The sequence below is a fragment of the Mustela erminea genome, chromosome 14 (assembly GCF_009829155.1).
Source record: "Mustela erminea isolate mMusErm1 chromosome 14, mMusErm1.Pri, whole genome shotgun sequence".
In the NCBI taxonomy this organism is placed as follows: domain Eukaryota; kingdom Metazoa; phylum Chordata; class Mammalia; order Carnivora; family Mustelidae; genus Mustela; species Mustela erminea.
This window is the reverse complement of record NC_045627.1, coordinates 78,130,038-78,146,406: the sequence shown is the minus strand read 5'-3', so window position 1 is coordinate 78,146,406 and position 16,369 is coordinate 78,130,038. Positions and strand designations below refer to the sequence as shown.

Here is a 16,369-nt window from a genome sequence, read left to right as displayed (position 1 = left end):
ATCCTATTTGAGAAAGGGGATTTGGTAGAAAAAGTTTGTTTAATCTTTCTACGTCATGAGAAGGGCTGGAGGCTGGATGTGGGGCCTTGTGAAAGCTTCAAAGTGTCCATCCGGCAAGTCTTATGGGACCTCAGCATCCTCTACTGTCACAAAAGCCTTCAAGAATTCAATAAAGTAGGAAAGGTGGAAAAACACGTTTGTTCTCTTCGTATTCAATCTGGCACACCCCTGTGAAATGACATACTAACCTAGAAAACAGGAAACAACACCATGGAATCAACTCAAAGAGGACACCTCAGCTTCTGCTGCCGTAAGGGCAGAGCCATAAAAGGGTGTCAAGACAGAAGGGGTTATCCCAAGAAAGGGCGAGGTAAAGTTTTCGTGTTGAGCTGGGTGCTCAGACCTTTACTTTTAACGTTCTTATCGTTGAAGAATCACAGAGCCTGACTGGTATGAGATCGACCCATTCCACAGAGCATGGCTACTCTCTCAGTGATCTCATCTGCAGTCAGTCAAAAGTAGTCACCAGTTAGGCATGTCCCAGCCTTGAGAAAAGCTGCAGGCCCAGAAACCACCGTAATTGCGCAAAATGTGCATCACCACCAGTGACTAACTGTATGAGCCACTGTGGGGGATGGCAGATTGGATTCATTCTTACAGAATTGTAGCTGTGAAGACCTGGGACTCTCCGAAGAGTCCAGGTTATTGCACCACGGTTAGCTTTAAAAGCCCTCCCTCTGGGAAAAGAGAACATTAAACCATTGCGCGGTTAACTTCTGCTTTCTCATACACCAAGTGTAGCATATGGGCCAAGCCTGGGGCCATCAAGGTTTTTAGTATTGGACGTTGACCCAACCTGTATCCTGACTGTTGGTGTAAAAACACTTGAACACCAAACCCTCAGGCTTCCATCCACTGCGAAATTCAAGTACAGATCTGGTTTGTCACAGGGTTTTTTCCAAATGGAAGGGAGTAGAAAAGACATGAGGAATGTTGCCTTTATGGTCCCTTTATTAGGAGAGGACTCAGTGTCTGACAGTCTCTTCATTGCCTTTAGGGTCCACATTCTCCCAAAGACTGACCTTTATCACCTGTTTTGGTGCCTGTGCTCTGTGGAAGTTCAAGTACATGGCCACTATGTAGAGGGACTAAGGACCAATGAGTCCTATGAGGACTGAGGGACAAGACCAGGGGTTCAGTTAGTCCTGAATACACACATGTACCCTAAAGTTCTGACCAGACAGCAAAGGTGCTCCAAAACTTTTATACTCAACAGATTCAAAATAGATATAACACAAAAATTACCATCTTAACCATTGTGAAGTATACAATTTAGTAACACGAAGTCATCAGCATTGTTGTGTAACTATCAGTACTGCCCCTCTCAAGGAATTTTTAATCATCCCAAACTGAAATCCTGTACCCCTGAAATAGTAACTCCCCAATGTCCTCTCCCCCAGGCCCTGGTAACTATTATCCTACTTTTCCATCTCTATGAATTCGGCCATTCTAGGGGTTTCACATAAGGGGAATTTCATGGAACGGACAATGCTTGTCCTTTTGCGTCTTTGCTTATTTAAGTTTGTAAAATGTCTTGAAGGTTCATCCATGTTGTGGCATCTACTGCGATGCCATTTCTTTTTAAAGCTGTGGAACGTCCCTCCCTTGGCTTTTTGATAGTTACGGAAATCACATTTTTGAGTACACTTTCTTTGTACATTTCTCTCTACCCAAATAAAGGCTTTTCCTCTTTGTTTTGGATAGAGCTGTCATCGACAGAGCAAAGGGCGGATTTCAGTGAAGAGCCGTGTGCCCCTACGCACGTGTGTGTCTGGTCAGTGGAGAGCTACACATCAGGTTCTGTTGGTGTGGTGCCTTGGCTGGGTCTGATGGAAAGGGAGGCTCAGGGAGACACAGGGGCGGGTAGAGACGGGAAGTTATCTTGCACCGTGGAGTGCTTGTTCTCTGGCCTTCGTTCCACTTAGGTCTAGTATCATGCTTTTTTTCTCGGCCCCTAAGATCACATCACTCTTTGGGTTTCAACTCTTACCTCGGGGTAAAAGACTTTGGCATCTCTTTTTCCAGCTCTAGACTGCCCACTGAGCTCTAAGATGCAAATACCCGATAGCCGGCCCAAACCTCACTGGTCCAAAATGTAACTCATTCTCCAGCACCCCCATTCACGTTTTCTTGACAAGAGGGTCATTATTCTTCCTGTGACTCATATGTGATATCTCAGGACAGGTTAGGATGTTTATCATGTCGGTCTTCTGTTCTCATACTTGTGCCCTTGCTCTGGCTCAGGCTAGTTCCCTGAGTCTGGTTTTCTAGCACTCTCAAATAGAACTTTCTGAGATAGTGGAAATAGCCTACATTTGCATGGTTCAAAATGGTAGCCACTAGACACAGAGGGCTACTGAGCACGTGATATGTGGCTGGTGCAGCTGAAAAATGGTATTTTTCATTTTATTTAGTTTTAATACCCATGTAGCTCATGATTAGTGTGTTGGGCGGCTCAGAACTACACGCTCTGGCTGGCAATCACCTGCAGGCTCTCCCAGCTCCGGTCTACGAAGGTTCACTGCAGCCAGAGTGAAAAACCTATAGCCTCATTAAAAACTCCCACTGGGGCCTCATGGCTCACAGAATAAAACCCAGAGTCCCCAGGAAGATTCTAGTCCCCTAGAATTCATCTCTAAACTACTTTTCTAACTAACTCCATACTCTAGCACTTCCTCTCTGTCCTCCGTTCAACTCGACATGACATCATACATACTCTGCAGGCTCTCTTTTGTCCACACCACTTCATTTGTCACTTCCCTGTGTGTCTCTGCTTACACAAACCCTGCCCATTCTGTGGGACACACCTCAAACAGGTGTCTTCCTCAAAGCCTTTCCTGGTTCCTGTCCCACCCCCAAGGGGAAGGTAAGCCTTTCCTCACCACGCCCCCAGATTCCTTTTTTTGTATCTTACGTAACAGATTATAGTTGGTGCTGCAACAGAAGTTAATTGTTTACATACCCCATTTTCCCTAATACAATAAACAGGATACTGTCTTATTTAATCAATTTGAGACATGATAGATACTGTTGCTTGTCCCTACTCTTACCTGTGGAAAGTTCTCAATTAGTTTATTAATCAAATGGAGTATCAAATTCATTTCATATGAAACAAGAGATGCCGAACAATCTTTATATTTAAGTCCTAGAACAAATAATATGACAAGAAAATCTGGCTCACAATACTAAAAAGAAATATTGGCCTTGAAATCAGTAGTTTGTGCCAGAGTCAGTTACTGAACCTAGGCCTTCTGTATCTATAGCTACATCTTCTGATGTAGAATAACTGATGTGTGAAGGCAGCAAATTAGCTTACCTGATAGACTTTGGGATTACGTCTAGTGTAGAGCAGAAAGCGAGTGTTTATCTCCTCTGGAGACCAGGGCAAACCTGCAAACTGTCTTGACAAAGTCCCAGTCCATGGTAAACCGTCTTTAAAGCACCCCACCCTTTCATAGCAAACTTCTTTTCCTGCAGCAAAAAGATGGCGTGTTAGTATTATAGGAGCCAGGCCCAGAGAGAGGCTGGGTTTCCCACCACAATGGTTCATTGAAATGGGGCTTCAAGTCAAACAAATTCGGCTCAGGGAGACTCTCTTTAAAGAGTGCTCTCCACTCCCCTTCTGCCAGCACCCTCCTCCTGTTACTTAGGACTATGACTTTGTAGATCACAGTGCCACAGGGGAGAGCATAGGGGCTTCGGAATCAGGCATTCCTGGCTTTGGACAATTCTTTTTTCTTTTATGAGTCCCGGTTTCCTCCTCTTCAAGGTAGAGTTAATCCCACTTATCTTACAGCCTTGAGAGGAAGATCACCCATCACCCAGGACAGTCCTTGTGAATCGGCCTGGACATAAGAGGGATGCTGAGTGTTCCCTGAACTCCTGCCTCTTCTGATGAGAGTGAAAGTTTTTGCTGAAAGGGACCTTGGAGTCCCCAGAGCCTAACACTATACCTGACGGCATAGGTCTCCTGAGAGCACAGGCACAGCAAAATTTCATTCAGTTGTAACCAAGTCTCTTCTGTCTGGAGCTCTCCTCACTGATCTCTACAATGAGAAGCTTTGGGGAAACCGAGTCTTAATATTTCTGCCATCCACTGACTTTCCTTTGTCTTTTCAACAAGGCTTTTCTTTTTCATTTAATAGTCAAAACAACTTCATGTCCTGTTGTTTAATGGAGGAATAATTTAATTTATTCAATTATAATTGTTATTATTTGTTCAACTTATTAATGAATTATGTATTCAATTTATTATTACTTATTACATTGGTTTTCATTTGTTCATTTTAGGATTATTTGTTACTAGTGACTAGAGCTGTTCGAAGACTTGAATTTGAGGGCTTTTTTCCATTTACCAAAATATGGCAAATCAGACTTTGACTGTCAAGTCCCCCAGATTTTACTTTAAAATTTTAGGAGATACTGCATTTTCTCCATTCCCTACCAATGAGGTTCCACAATAAATATAAAGAGAGAGGATAGAGAATTAAAATTTTTAAAAGAAATTATACAGGTGAGCAACAATCCACTCCTCACCCCCAAACCCAGCTCTGACCCCAGAGGCGACAGTTATTCTGGTGGTCACCCCCATCTCTCTATATAACACGCTTACCCCGCTAAGTTTTGATATATTAACTTTAGTCACACATGATCTATTAACTCGCTGCAGTAATAAATGAGAATTTAACCCACCTATTCTTGGGATCAGCCGGGATCAGGGCAAGAAACAAATCACACCGCTTATTTTTAACTGTGAGAGTTTAATACAATGAATCGTCATTAATCAGATATTGGCGAACCAAAGGCAAAAAGGGGACCAGATAGCAGCTCCCAGGTGACAACTGCAGGGAGCAGCCACTGGCAGGGGGCTGGTGGGGGACACAGAAGAGGTTTGTTAATTCAAATGAGGAAACTCGGAGGAAGGGCTGCTAGACCCCGGCCAGGGTGCTGTCTCCAGAGCTTGGGTTCAGTCCCTGAAGAGGGATGCTAGCCGGCTAGTGCTAGCATCTTTGAGTGGGCACCAGGTGACCCTGGTACCCCATGCACCAGGGGTTTTAGAATAGCTGCAAACCAGAGCCTTCGGCTGCTACTGGACAATTGTTCATGCAGAGGTGACAAGTCATTGCTGGAAAAACACTGACAGGAACCAGGAGCCAACAGGAAGGAGCACCTCCTTTTTTCATCCTGGAGCCTCAACGTCCCTCTAGTGTCCCTGCTGACAGTGCTTCTCTGGGAGTGGCTGAACAGGGGGCACTGTGGTTGAGCATCCCAGTGCTGGCTGGGCAAGGGCTGACATGAAGCTGGGGGGCAAGAGCTCCTACAGGACAATTCTCTCCACATTGTTTCAAGTCCTCCTCTTCTACAGTCAGTAACATTGTTTTTAGCTCATCTAATGGCTTCCACTATAAACTTATTTGACAGAGATCACAAGTAAGCAGAGAGAGAGAGGTGGGGAGAAATAGGCTCCCCGCTGAGCAGAGAGCCCAATGTGGGACTCGATCCCAGGACCCTGGGATCATGACCTGAGCCAAAGGCAGAGGCTTAACCCACTGAGCCAACCAGGTGCCCCGGTTTCCACTATAAACTTAAATAGTAATCATCATCATCATCTTCTTCTTCTTCTTCTTCTTTTTTTTCTTTTTGAGAGAGAGAGAGAGAGAGAACATGGGGGCTGGAGGGGCGGAGGGAGAGGGAGAGAGAGAATCTTAAGCAGACCATTGGGCTCGATCTTATGACCCTGAGATCATGACCTGAGCCAAAATCAAGAGTCAGATGCTTAACCGAGTGAGGCACCCCAGATGCCCCAGTATTCTTTTTTTTTTTTTTTTTGATCCATACCTCCTACTCCTCATAACCTGACTCCCTACCTTTGCAAGACAAGGTTTAAGCTATGTTGCCTGTCTTCTTCCCTTCCATCTTCCAAAGGCTGCCGGCCATACTTTGACTTTCATATCGTCAAAGTTGATAACAATCAGACTTTGCTCTATAATCATAATTAAGTCTTTCGTGTTTTATCTGTAGGCTGGCTCCAAAAAATTGAATATCAATAAACAGAAACATATTATTATGACTAGATATTTTTCCTTTCAGAGCCAGTTAGTGTGCTATAATTACATTTCCTTGTCTGCACCTCATTATTCAGTTACCCATTCCCTTCAGAGGAGAAAATTCAAATGAATGATCTTTTCATAGACACGAACTGCTCAACATGAGTGTCATTTTAGTTTCCTCCATATTTGGATTATGCTTTACTTGTGCCATCTCATTTTCCTGGATTCTCTGGTTGCCTTTGTTTTCTCTTGTTGCAAGAGTAAACATGTGCCCTCTTCCATATATCCCTAGTACAGTACAGCTCCTCAGTCAACATTTCTCCTGCCTGGAATCTACTCTGGTTTTTTCCGTTGAAGCATACATACATCCAGTTCTGATTTGGACCAATGAGTTTACATTTGGATTGTGTATTTTTTTTTTAAAGATACATGTATTTGAGAGAGAGAGCGTGGTGGGGAGGGGCAGGGGGAGAGAGAGAATCTCAAGCAGTCTCTGTGCTGAGCATAAACCTGACTCATGGCTCCATCTCAGGACTCCGAGATCATGACCTGAGCCGAAATCAAGAGTCAGATGGCCTAGCCACCCAGATGCCCCTAGATCATGCTTTTCTAATAGAACCTTCTGTTTTTTTCCTAGAATGTCCAGCTGCCTTGTTTTTTGGGTTACATGCCCCCCCCCACACACAAATTCTTAACCAGATCATTCAATCTATGGAAGTGAGTCTGGATTTTGAAATGAAGGTTGTTATAAATACTGTCCATTTTCAATGTTTGTAACTTACCAGGGTTATTGGTCACTATGTCCTTTTTCATAAGGAAATGCCCACTGAAAGAGCATAAAGTTAGAAGAAATTACATATGATGAAGGAGACTGGTCAACATCATAAGGTACTAAAGCCGTTTAGATTGAAAGATTAATAGTTCTTTAAAAATAACATGTTTTCTATAAAATCAGTAAGTTGGTATTGGGCCAATAACTTAAATGGCCAATACAAAACAAGGAATATAGTTTTAAAATGGTAGCCTTGAAGATATGCAGCTATGAAAATGTTTACAGAATCTGTAATGCAGATAGTAATGAAAGTGAGAATGATACAGGGCTGGCGGGGGAAAGGCAGGCAGGTAGCAGAACTATGTATGGTTTTATTTAAAATGCATGGGGAAAATAAAATTTAAAGGAAGTGCTTCAAAATATTAACAGTGATGAGAACTCATAGTTTTTATTTTCTTTATCCTTATCTATGGTCTTCAATTTTCAATGATTAATAATAATTACTATAATAATAAAATAAATTATAACAGAAAAAAAAAGCGCACTACTTCTCCAAATGATGTTCAGTGTGACTTCTTTATCTTACTAATAATAATTAAAACAGCAAAAACAGACTGAGCCCTAAGTGTCACGTGGGTGAAGAAGTGGACACTTAGAAAAAGCAATCACTCTTGCCCAATGAGTCCCTGCTGTTAAGTGGTAAAATATGGACCATCAGGCAGCTCATTCGATCACTAAGTAGAACCCAGAGGAATATTAATTAATTAGCTTTTGCCTGTGGTAAGCAAGAGCCTCCAAATCTCCTTGTCTTACCAAAATTAGGGTTTATTTCTCATTTATTTTACATTTTGGCTGCAACAGTTTTAGGTTCGCCGTGGCTCTGATTTACGGTCCTCTTCACTCTAGGATCTAAGCTCAAGAGACAACTTGTTCAGAACATGTTGCTCTTGGGGCAGAGAGAAAGCGGGTAAAGGCTCTTCACACAGGCATTGAGACTTGGACTGTCTTTGCACATCCTGTGGCCAAAGGTGGGGCTGAGGTTGCAGAGTCCTCTTCCGGGGACAGGGAGTAAATAATGGGGGACAATAATACAGTCTGCCATGGAAGGGTACCGGGTACACCGGAAGGAAAAGACTTTTGTCATTTAAATGTGCATTTCTTGAATTACCCACACACCTGAATATCTTGTGCATTTCTGCCCCTTTGCACATCTGTGGGTGAGATCTTTGTGTCCTATGCACTTTTTCTAAAGTTCGCTTTTTTCCTATTTGTAAAAACTCTTCAAATACGATTTGTTGCTTTCCAGTCAGATGTTGAGAAAAGATATTCTAGTTTGCTGTTTGTATTTTTGTTTTATAGAAGTTTCACATTTTATTCAAAAAATGATTAATCTTTTCCTTTACGGTTTTGGGGTTTCACCTTACTTAGAAAAGTATTCCTTCCTTCAAGTTAATTCACAATTCCACTCTGTTTTCTTTTATACGTTTCTTGTTTCAGTTTCACTCTAAATGTTCACCGATCTGAGATTCATTTTGGTGTAAAAAGTAAGATTTTCATCTAGAATTTCATTTCTCTTGGCCTGAATTTATACGTAGTATAATCATTTTAATTTCTTTCACACCTGTGGTTATTTCCCTTTGTTTATTTAAATCTGTCAGCATGGTTTTCTATTTCTTAAGTTTTATTAAGCAACCACCACACGTATCTATCAATTATATTGCCGCCTTTCTCCTGTTTTTTTAATGCATTAACCTCTACATTTATTTTAATTAATAAAATTCTTCCTTCAATATTACTTGTTCTTTTTCTAATTTCTTTAATTCTTAAGTCATTACATTTTGATATATTCTGCAATTGAAGTGCTTTATTTCCTTTTTGACCTCAAAGTTCTTTAAAAGAGCATTTGAAATATAGCATAATACATGAAGCTAGGTTTAATTGGTTAAGAAATCATATAAAGTTGGCATATCAGTTCATATTTTCTTAATTTCCACTTTTCTAAATGAGTCATTTCTCTATCTTACTGTGAGCAGCCTTTTCCAATGACAAAAAAATCTTGAAAATAGATTCATTAATTTATTCAAGAAATATTTATTTGAGTGTCTATTATGCACCCAACACTGTTCTCAGCACTGGGGATTCAACAGTGGAAGAAATAATCCTAATCTTCATGGAGTCGAGTCTAGTGGGGTTGTGGGGACAATGAATAAGAACACATAAATTAACTGAAAGTGTATGTATATTCAGGCGAGGAGGGGTTTCTATTCAAATAGGGTGGCCGGGGAAGATCTAACTAAAGTAGGTGGCATTTTTTTCTTTTCTTAAGTAAGCTCCACGCCCAGTGTGGAGCTCAACATGGGGCTTGAACTCGTGACCCTAAGCGCCAGACCTGAGCTGAGATCAAGAGTCCAGATGCTTAACAACTGAGCCACCCAGGTGCCCCTAAAATGGGAGGCATTTGAATCCATAGTCGAAGGGGATGAGGAGCACACTGTGGGGATTTCTGGTGGAGGGCAGCATTCTAGGCAGAGGGAAGGGAACATACCAGCCTCTGGGGGAAGGAGCATGCTCAGTGTGACAGAGGAATTACAAGGAGTTCACCCTGACCAGAGATGAGGGGTCAGTGGGGAGAGAGAGACAGGTCCACAACCCCTGATTCTGCAGTTTCAAAATCTAAAAATCTCTGGGGAAAAGAAGCGGGGTGTTGACTTTTTCATTTGTTTTTCAATTTGCAGCAGACTCATTAGGCAACAGAAACTGACCTAACTGTGCGTGTGTGTGTGTGTATGTGTGTGTGTGTGTGTGTGTGTGTGTGTGTGTGTGTATTCACTATCCCACTTAATAGAAGTATTCATAGATTTTACTACAAAAATATCTGCATGGCTGTTTACAGGTTGCTGCCCTGGAATTCCTCTTGAGGTTTTGTATTTTACAGTGTATTCTCTTTCTAAAATAAAATATAATTGGAGTGCCGGAACACATGTAGTCCCAGGGGGTTGAATAAGGGATGGTAGAGAAGTAGCAGGGAGGGTGTTTAGAAAGATTACAGAGGACTACAGCATCCAGTGCTTGGCAGATCATTGGAAGGACGTTGGCGTTTCCTCCGAGGTGAGGGGGAGAGCCTTTGGAGGGCCTTGAGCAGAAAAGTGATGCAGACTGACTGAGTCTGGCTCTTGTTTTGAGAACTGATTGAAGCAGGAGAAGGGGAGAGGCCGAGAGACCAGCTGGGAAGCCACCGTAGTCAACTAGACAAGAGAGAATGGTGTCCAGAAGGTTAAGGTGATAGCAGGTGGGTGGTGAGAAGGGGTCAGCTTCTGGATAATTTGTGAGGAGGATTCAGAGGAACTCACTGATTAGTTAGCAGAGACGTGTGATAGAAAAGTGGAGGATGAAGTTGAGGTTTTCAGATGAAGTTCCTGGAAGACTGGAGTTGTCATTAATTGGGTAGGAGAAGCTCTAGAAGAGACAGATTTTGAGAGTGAGTCAAGAGCTCAGCTCTGGATATGTAGCTTTCATGTGAATTAGACACATGGTGGAGATGCCACAGAAACAGCAGGACTGAGGACTTGAGACGGGACTTCCCGGGAGAAGTTCAGCTGGAGACAGGAACTTGGAAGGCTTGAACATAAAGTTGGTATTTGACGTCATGAATATGGATAAGATCCCCAAGGGAGTGATGACAGGTAAAGGAGAGGGATGATCTCAGGATGGAATCCAAGGACACTCCATCGTTAAAACATCAGGAAGATGAGAGGCAAAGAGCAAACAAGACCGCCAAGAAGTCGCAGAGGAAATCTGGAAGAGTGTGGCATTCTAGAAGCCAACTTAAAAACTGAAACACACACACACGCACACACACGCACACACAAAACAAAAGCAACCCTGTCACCAGGGGAGGGGACAATCAAAAATACCAAATACTGCCAGGTCGAAACAGATAAGGATGCAGAATTCACCATGGGCTTGTCACCACAGGAGTGACTGGTGACCATGACAAGCTGTAGTTTCTGGGGTGAAAGCCTGACTGGAGTGAGTTCAAGAAATAAGGGGAGGAGAAATAAGAAACCCTATGTACACACCTCAGAAGTGGGAGTTTTAAAGATGGGCGAAACAACACGTGTGTGTCCTGCTGGGAATGTCCCAGAAGGGAGGAAGAGCACTGGTGAGACAGGAGAGATAGAAGATCGCGGAGTAGGATCCTTGAGCACATGAGAGGACACAGACTCTAAAACATACATAGGGGAAGGGCTGGCCTTTGTTGGAGCAAAACACTGTCTCTCTTGTGTGAGAGAGAGAAGGGGAGAATGTATGGGCAGGTGTACCCATGTAGCTGGTGCTGGGAGCTCCAGCAAGGCCTCTTTGTTTCCATTTTCTTGCTGAAATAGGAATCCAGGCCATGAGCCGAGTGGGGGTGAGCAGGAAAGTGTTGGAGGTTTGAGTGGAGGGGGGGAGAATGAAACCACTCAGGAGCAAAATGAATGGACGCCAGAAGAGGAGTGAGAGGGCCTGGCGGCTTTAGGGTCTTCCGCGGTACCCACGAATTCGCAGCGAGACAAGCAGCGGGCTATGTGCTTTTCTCCCGGCACATGCAGCTGCACAAAGCAGATGAAGTGTTGGATTTAACCAGGGTTGTGGGGACGCCTGGGTGGCTCAGTTGGTTGAGCGGCTGCCTTCGGCTCAGGTCATGATCCTGGGGTCCTGGGATCAAGTCCCACATCGGGCTCCTTGCTCAGCAGGGAGCCTGCTTCTCCCTCTGCCTCTGCCTGCCACTCTGTCTGCCTGTGCTCACTCCCTCTGACAAATAAATTAAAAAAAAAAAAAATCTTTAAAAAAAACAAAAATAAAACAGGTTTAACCAGGGTTGTGGTTAAGCCAAGTGAAGCAAGAGTTAACAGAGAGAAGTCCAATGTGCATGATAAGGAGTGATCATGACGGACCATGGGATTTAAACAAAGTAAGGAGGGAACTGAGGAGAGAGTTAGCTGCCAAACAATTTTTTTTAAAAATAGGTAATTATATGAAATTCGGGTTATTTAATATAAACATTGTATGTGTATATATACACACATATATTTATTTATTTCCATGGCACCTACACATTCATTACAGAGATGCTATGATTTAAAATTTGACTCTCCATCGCATCTGTATTACTACCTATACTGGCATCTATTAAATTTGTAACAGGGTCCATTTGGGGGCAGCTCTCTGGCAGCTGCCATTTTACAATTTGTGATTAATTCGATAAGCCTTCAAACAGAAATCACTCCCTGCTGAGAAGCAAACATTTCTGACATAGGGAAGCCTTGTCAATCACCGCTGCGTGCCCGGAGCTGAACCCAGTACCCGGCACACAGCAGGTGCTTGTCTTTGTTGGTTGAAATAAAACAGAGGAGCATCCTTGTTGGGAGAGGGTTTTGAGGAGTGGGCTGTGTGTAGAGATGGCAAAGAGGCTCTGAACTCTGGAAGGAGGAGACACCACCTGAGAAAAGAAGGTGGCAGATAAGGGAAAAGAGACCAGGGCCGACTTCTCTCGCTCAGTTCTGCTTTGGAGCTCATCAGTCTAACGGCTTCCAACATTCAAATCAGGCCTGTTTCCTGCCCCTTCTTGGGACATCCTACAACAAACAACAGCTCCATCCACTTTCATCCCACAGTAAAGAGCTGGAGGGCAGGGACTAAAGACATTGAAATTCTTTGATTCTATTTTGGTTAAAACATATCAGCTAACTTTTGTTGTGCTTCAGGAGGTAAAAACAAACAGAGGTGCTTGGGTGGCTTGGGTGGTTAAAGCTTCAGCTCAGGTCATGATCCCAGGGTCCTGGGATCAAGCCCTGAGTGAGGCTCCCTGCTGAGCAGAGAGCCTGCTTCCTCCTCTCTCTCTGCCTACTTGTGATCTCTGTCCGTCAAATAAATAAATAAAATCTTTTTTAAAAAATTAAACAAACAAACAAACAAAAATCCAAAACAAAGTAAAAGGAGTAAAAACAGAGAAAAACCAACTAGTACATAGGAGATACGTAAGGACAGAAAAAGCACAAGACATGAGTGTGGAATTAGTGTGTAAGAAATGTTCACAGACCAAAAGCCCTTCCCAAAATCATGATCCAAATACAAAAAAATCAACCTGGAAGTTCTAATCAGCATTAATTATGCATTCATTCATTCATTCATTCATTCATTCAGCATGTACAGTGAATCAGGTACTGAAATTAAAAATATGAATGTATTTTTTCATTTACTGCTCTATACCTATTTCAGAAGTGAAGAAATTAAGACTTTAACAGATAAGTTACTCGACCAAGTCCATAAGGCTGGTAAGTGCAGAGCTGGGAGCCCAGCAGGAGACCACCCAGCAACTTTTATCTTATTGGAAATAGATGCTTACATACTCATCAGACTTAGTATTACTAAGTTGAGGCATTTCCCTTATGACAAGTAAATCAAAATATAAAGAAAGCCAGTATTTCAAAGCCCATGTCAGCCACATTTGGGATGTGACGATATCCCCATTTTCAAGGAACTAATAAATGAGGAGTCTTACCTGTGGATGTGCCGAAGAGTAAGAGGGCAGCAATCCAAAGTGGGAGCATCTAAGTTGATTTGAACAATCACATCAACTCTTCTTGAAGGTTTTTACTGGTAAAGTCACTTCACTATAAAATATTAAGCAATTTTCTTCAAAGTGATACCTCTCAACATTTACGTTCTAGGTCCAGAAGCGCATGGAGCTCACACGACCTTTAATCCCTGTGTCCTGCAGAGAAATGTGCCAGAGCCTACGCTCCTAGCTCCACGTTGAGAGATTTAATGAGCAGGGCGTGCCTTCCATTAGGTGATTGGTAATTAAAACTTCTGAGGTTTTGCTGTTTCATCATTAGCAATATTTTGATTAAGCACAGACTGAGTCACTCTTGAAAGTTATTTTAAGGCTTTGGGATAACATTTAAAAGGCACAATTTTTCCAAGTCAGGATTATGCACTTTGAGTATTCTTTCCCTCACCCATTTCTGAGGGCAAACATTGGCTTACTACAAATAGACCCTCGTAAAATATTATGAATTGAACAATGAATGTAGCTAGTAATGGCTAATCTGCCCATTATAATGGGGCAATAAAATGTAGCATTGTCATCTAGAGCCCAATCATCTGGGTTGCCCAAATTCTGGCTCTGCTACTTATTTGAGATGACCTCGGGCTAGTAAGCCTCAGCTGCACCTTTCCATACTTTGTAAAATGGGGATCATCATGGGTCACTGGGGTGATCGAATTCCTTATTATATGAATAGCACCTGGTAGATAGTACTATATTAGGAGTTAATTTTATTAGTTATTTTTCCACTACGCTAATGGTTATGAGAACAAATTTATGTCCACATATAGCTAAATACACCCTGATGTCATGGTACATAGGCTTCATAATGACATTTAATGTCCTGCAAACCTGCCTTGTTGGCGACTACATTCACTTCAAGTGATTGAGTTCACAGATACCCTCAGTCAGTTTCTCCATTTTTAAATCCTCATAGATGATGGCTCAAAGTATTTCTTGCTTTTTCTTAGTTTTTTTCCTCTCAGCAAAACAACATTAAGATGTTCAAGTATTTATGAAGCAGTCAGCCCTTCCATACAAATCTTGTTGTATTATGATATGATATTTGTTGATAGAAAAAAAAAAAGTAGCATTAAATGTCGTTGACCTCACATCCTTTGAGGAAATTCTTACTCTAGAGAGAATATGATTCCAAGAGTGGAAGACTCATTACACTTTAACAATTATATTTGACAACCATCAGATATTGGTGACCCCATAGTTGCTTGCTGAAATCACAGCTGTTCTGCCTGAAAAAATGTTGCGTAGAGCAGTTAACAATAGCTCTTAAAAGTTCATCATGAAATCAAAGTTCCACTTATAGATGTCAGCACACCAAAATGAGGAAAAACAGCAAATCTGTTGAATTCTTGATTCAAGAATAGAGAATAATTTAATTAATTTTGTCCCTGATATGAAAAGTTATTTTTAGGATTTAGTACGGCAGAGAGCCTTTAAAGATGTCATGACGGATATTTCAGTATTAATGTCAGAACCCTGAAGAATATGGCTGTAATTTAAAAAATCACTTTTTAGGCTCTTTTTTATGCATGGCATTTTAAATTATCCAAGATCTCAAGGAGGCCAAGGATTTCGTCATGGCCGTTTCGTTGGTGAGGCAAAGTAAGAGTGAAGTACAAAGACAAACACCGAAGTAATCTCAGCAAACCAAATACTTGAGTGGCTACTACATGCCCGGCACAATTAGAGTTTCCAGTGATACATCCATGAATAAAAGACAATAAAGACCTTGCCCTCTTGAATAGGACATTGGGGAAGGCAGCCAATAAACACAGTAAATAAGTAAATTGTAGAGCATGGGGAAAGGTGGTTTAAGTACTAGGGCGGGGGGGAAAGAAAGCAGAGTAAAGCAGATCGGGCAATCTGGGATCTGGTTAGAGGAGAGAGCTGCTATTAAGTCTGAATGGTCCAGGGAGGTAAGTACGTGACTCTCCAGAGAGAGGGGACAGGTGGTCGCTCCTGTCTTTGAGGAAGAGCAAAAAGGTCAGTATGGCAGGAGCAGAGGAAGAGGAGTAGGGGATGAAGTCACAGAGACACTTAGGGGCCAGAGTGGGTAAGGCTTTACTGGTCATTGCAACAACTTCAGATTTTCCTCTCAGGAAAATGAAAACCACTGGAGGGCTCTGAACAGAGGACACCTGGTCTGGCAATGTTTAGAACAGGGTCTTTCTGGCTGCTCTCCTGCCAAGAGATTGAAGTCGGGCAAAGGTAGAAGCACCTTTTCCCCGTCTTTTCTGTTCTTGTTCTTTTATTTTTGTAGTAAACTCTCTAGAGGTGCTGGTGGGGGGTTGGGGGAGCTGGGGGGAGGCGGGTCCTCCTGGGTGGGGGCTGGGGCTGGGGTTATTGCACTGAGCTCCCTGTCCCAGAGGGTCTGTGTGGAGCGTGGGGCAGGAATGGTGCTGGCACAAAGGGAGACACAGCTGCACAAACACACAGGTCGCAGCATGGGGGTGTGGGTAGGCAGGAGAGGCTGGGGGCCATATGGCACTTCGGGAGTGGGGCCAGCCTCCCAGCTAGGAGGCTATTTCAGGAATCCAGGTGACGGAGGATGATGGTTTGGACCAAGAGGGTGCCAAGGGAGGTGGTGGGAAGTGGATCAACTCAGGATCCAGTCTGAAGGTAGAGCCAATTGGGTTCCCTTTCTTGCCATGTCTATTCTTTGACTTAGTTCTGGAAGGATGCAATGGTACAGGAAGGGCCTCAGTGTGTTTTGCAGATCTACTCCTTTTTTCCCCCTTCTCTATTCTTTTTTTTTTTTTTTTGACAGAGAGAGATCACAAGTAGGCAGAGAGGCAGGCAGAGAGAGAGAGGAGGAAGCAGGCTCCCTGCCGAGCAGAGAGCCCGATGCAGGACTCGATCCCGGGACCCCGAGAT

At 42.8% G+C, this 16,369-nt stretch overlaps 1 protein-coding gene across 1 annotated transcript in view; it reads right to left on the bottom strand.

The window, feature by feature from the left end:
• PNLIPRP3 (pancreatic lipase related protein 3) overlaps positions 1 to 13,641 on the bottom strand; it is a 35,172-nt gene extending 21,531 nt beyond the window's left edge. The window contains exons 1-2 of the mRNA XM_032313012.1: positions 13,427 to 13,641; positions 3,377 to 3,531 (exon numbers count right to left, since the gene is read on the bottom strand). Coding sequence (XP_032168903.1) covers positions 3,377 to 3,531; positions 13,427 to 13,475 — 204 coding nt within the window. The 5' untranslated portion in view covers positions 13,476 to 13,641. The remainder of the gene's footprint in view (positions 1 to 3,376; positions 3,532 to 13,426) is intronic.
• Positions 13,642 to 16,369: the final 2,728 nt, after the last annotated feature.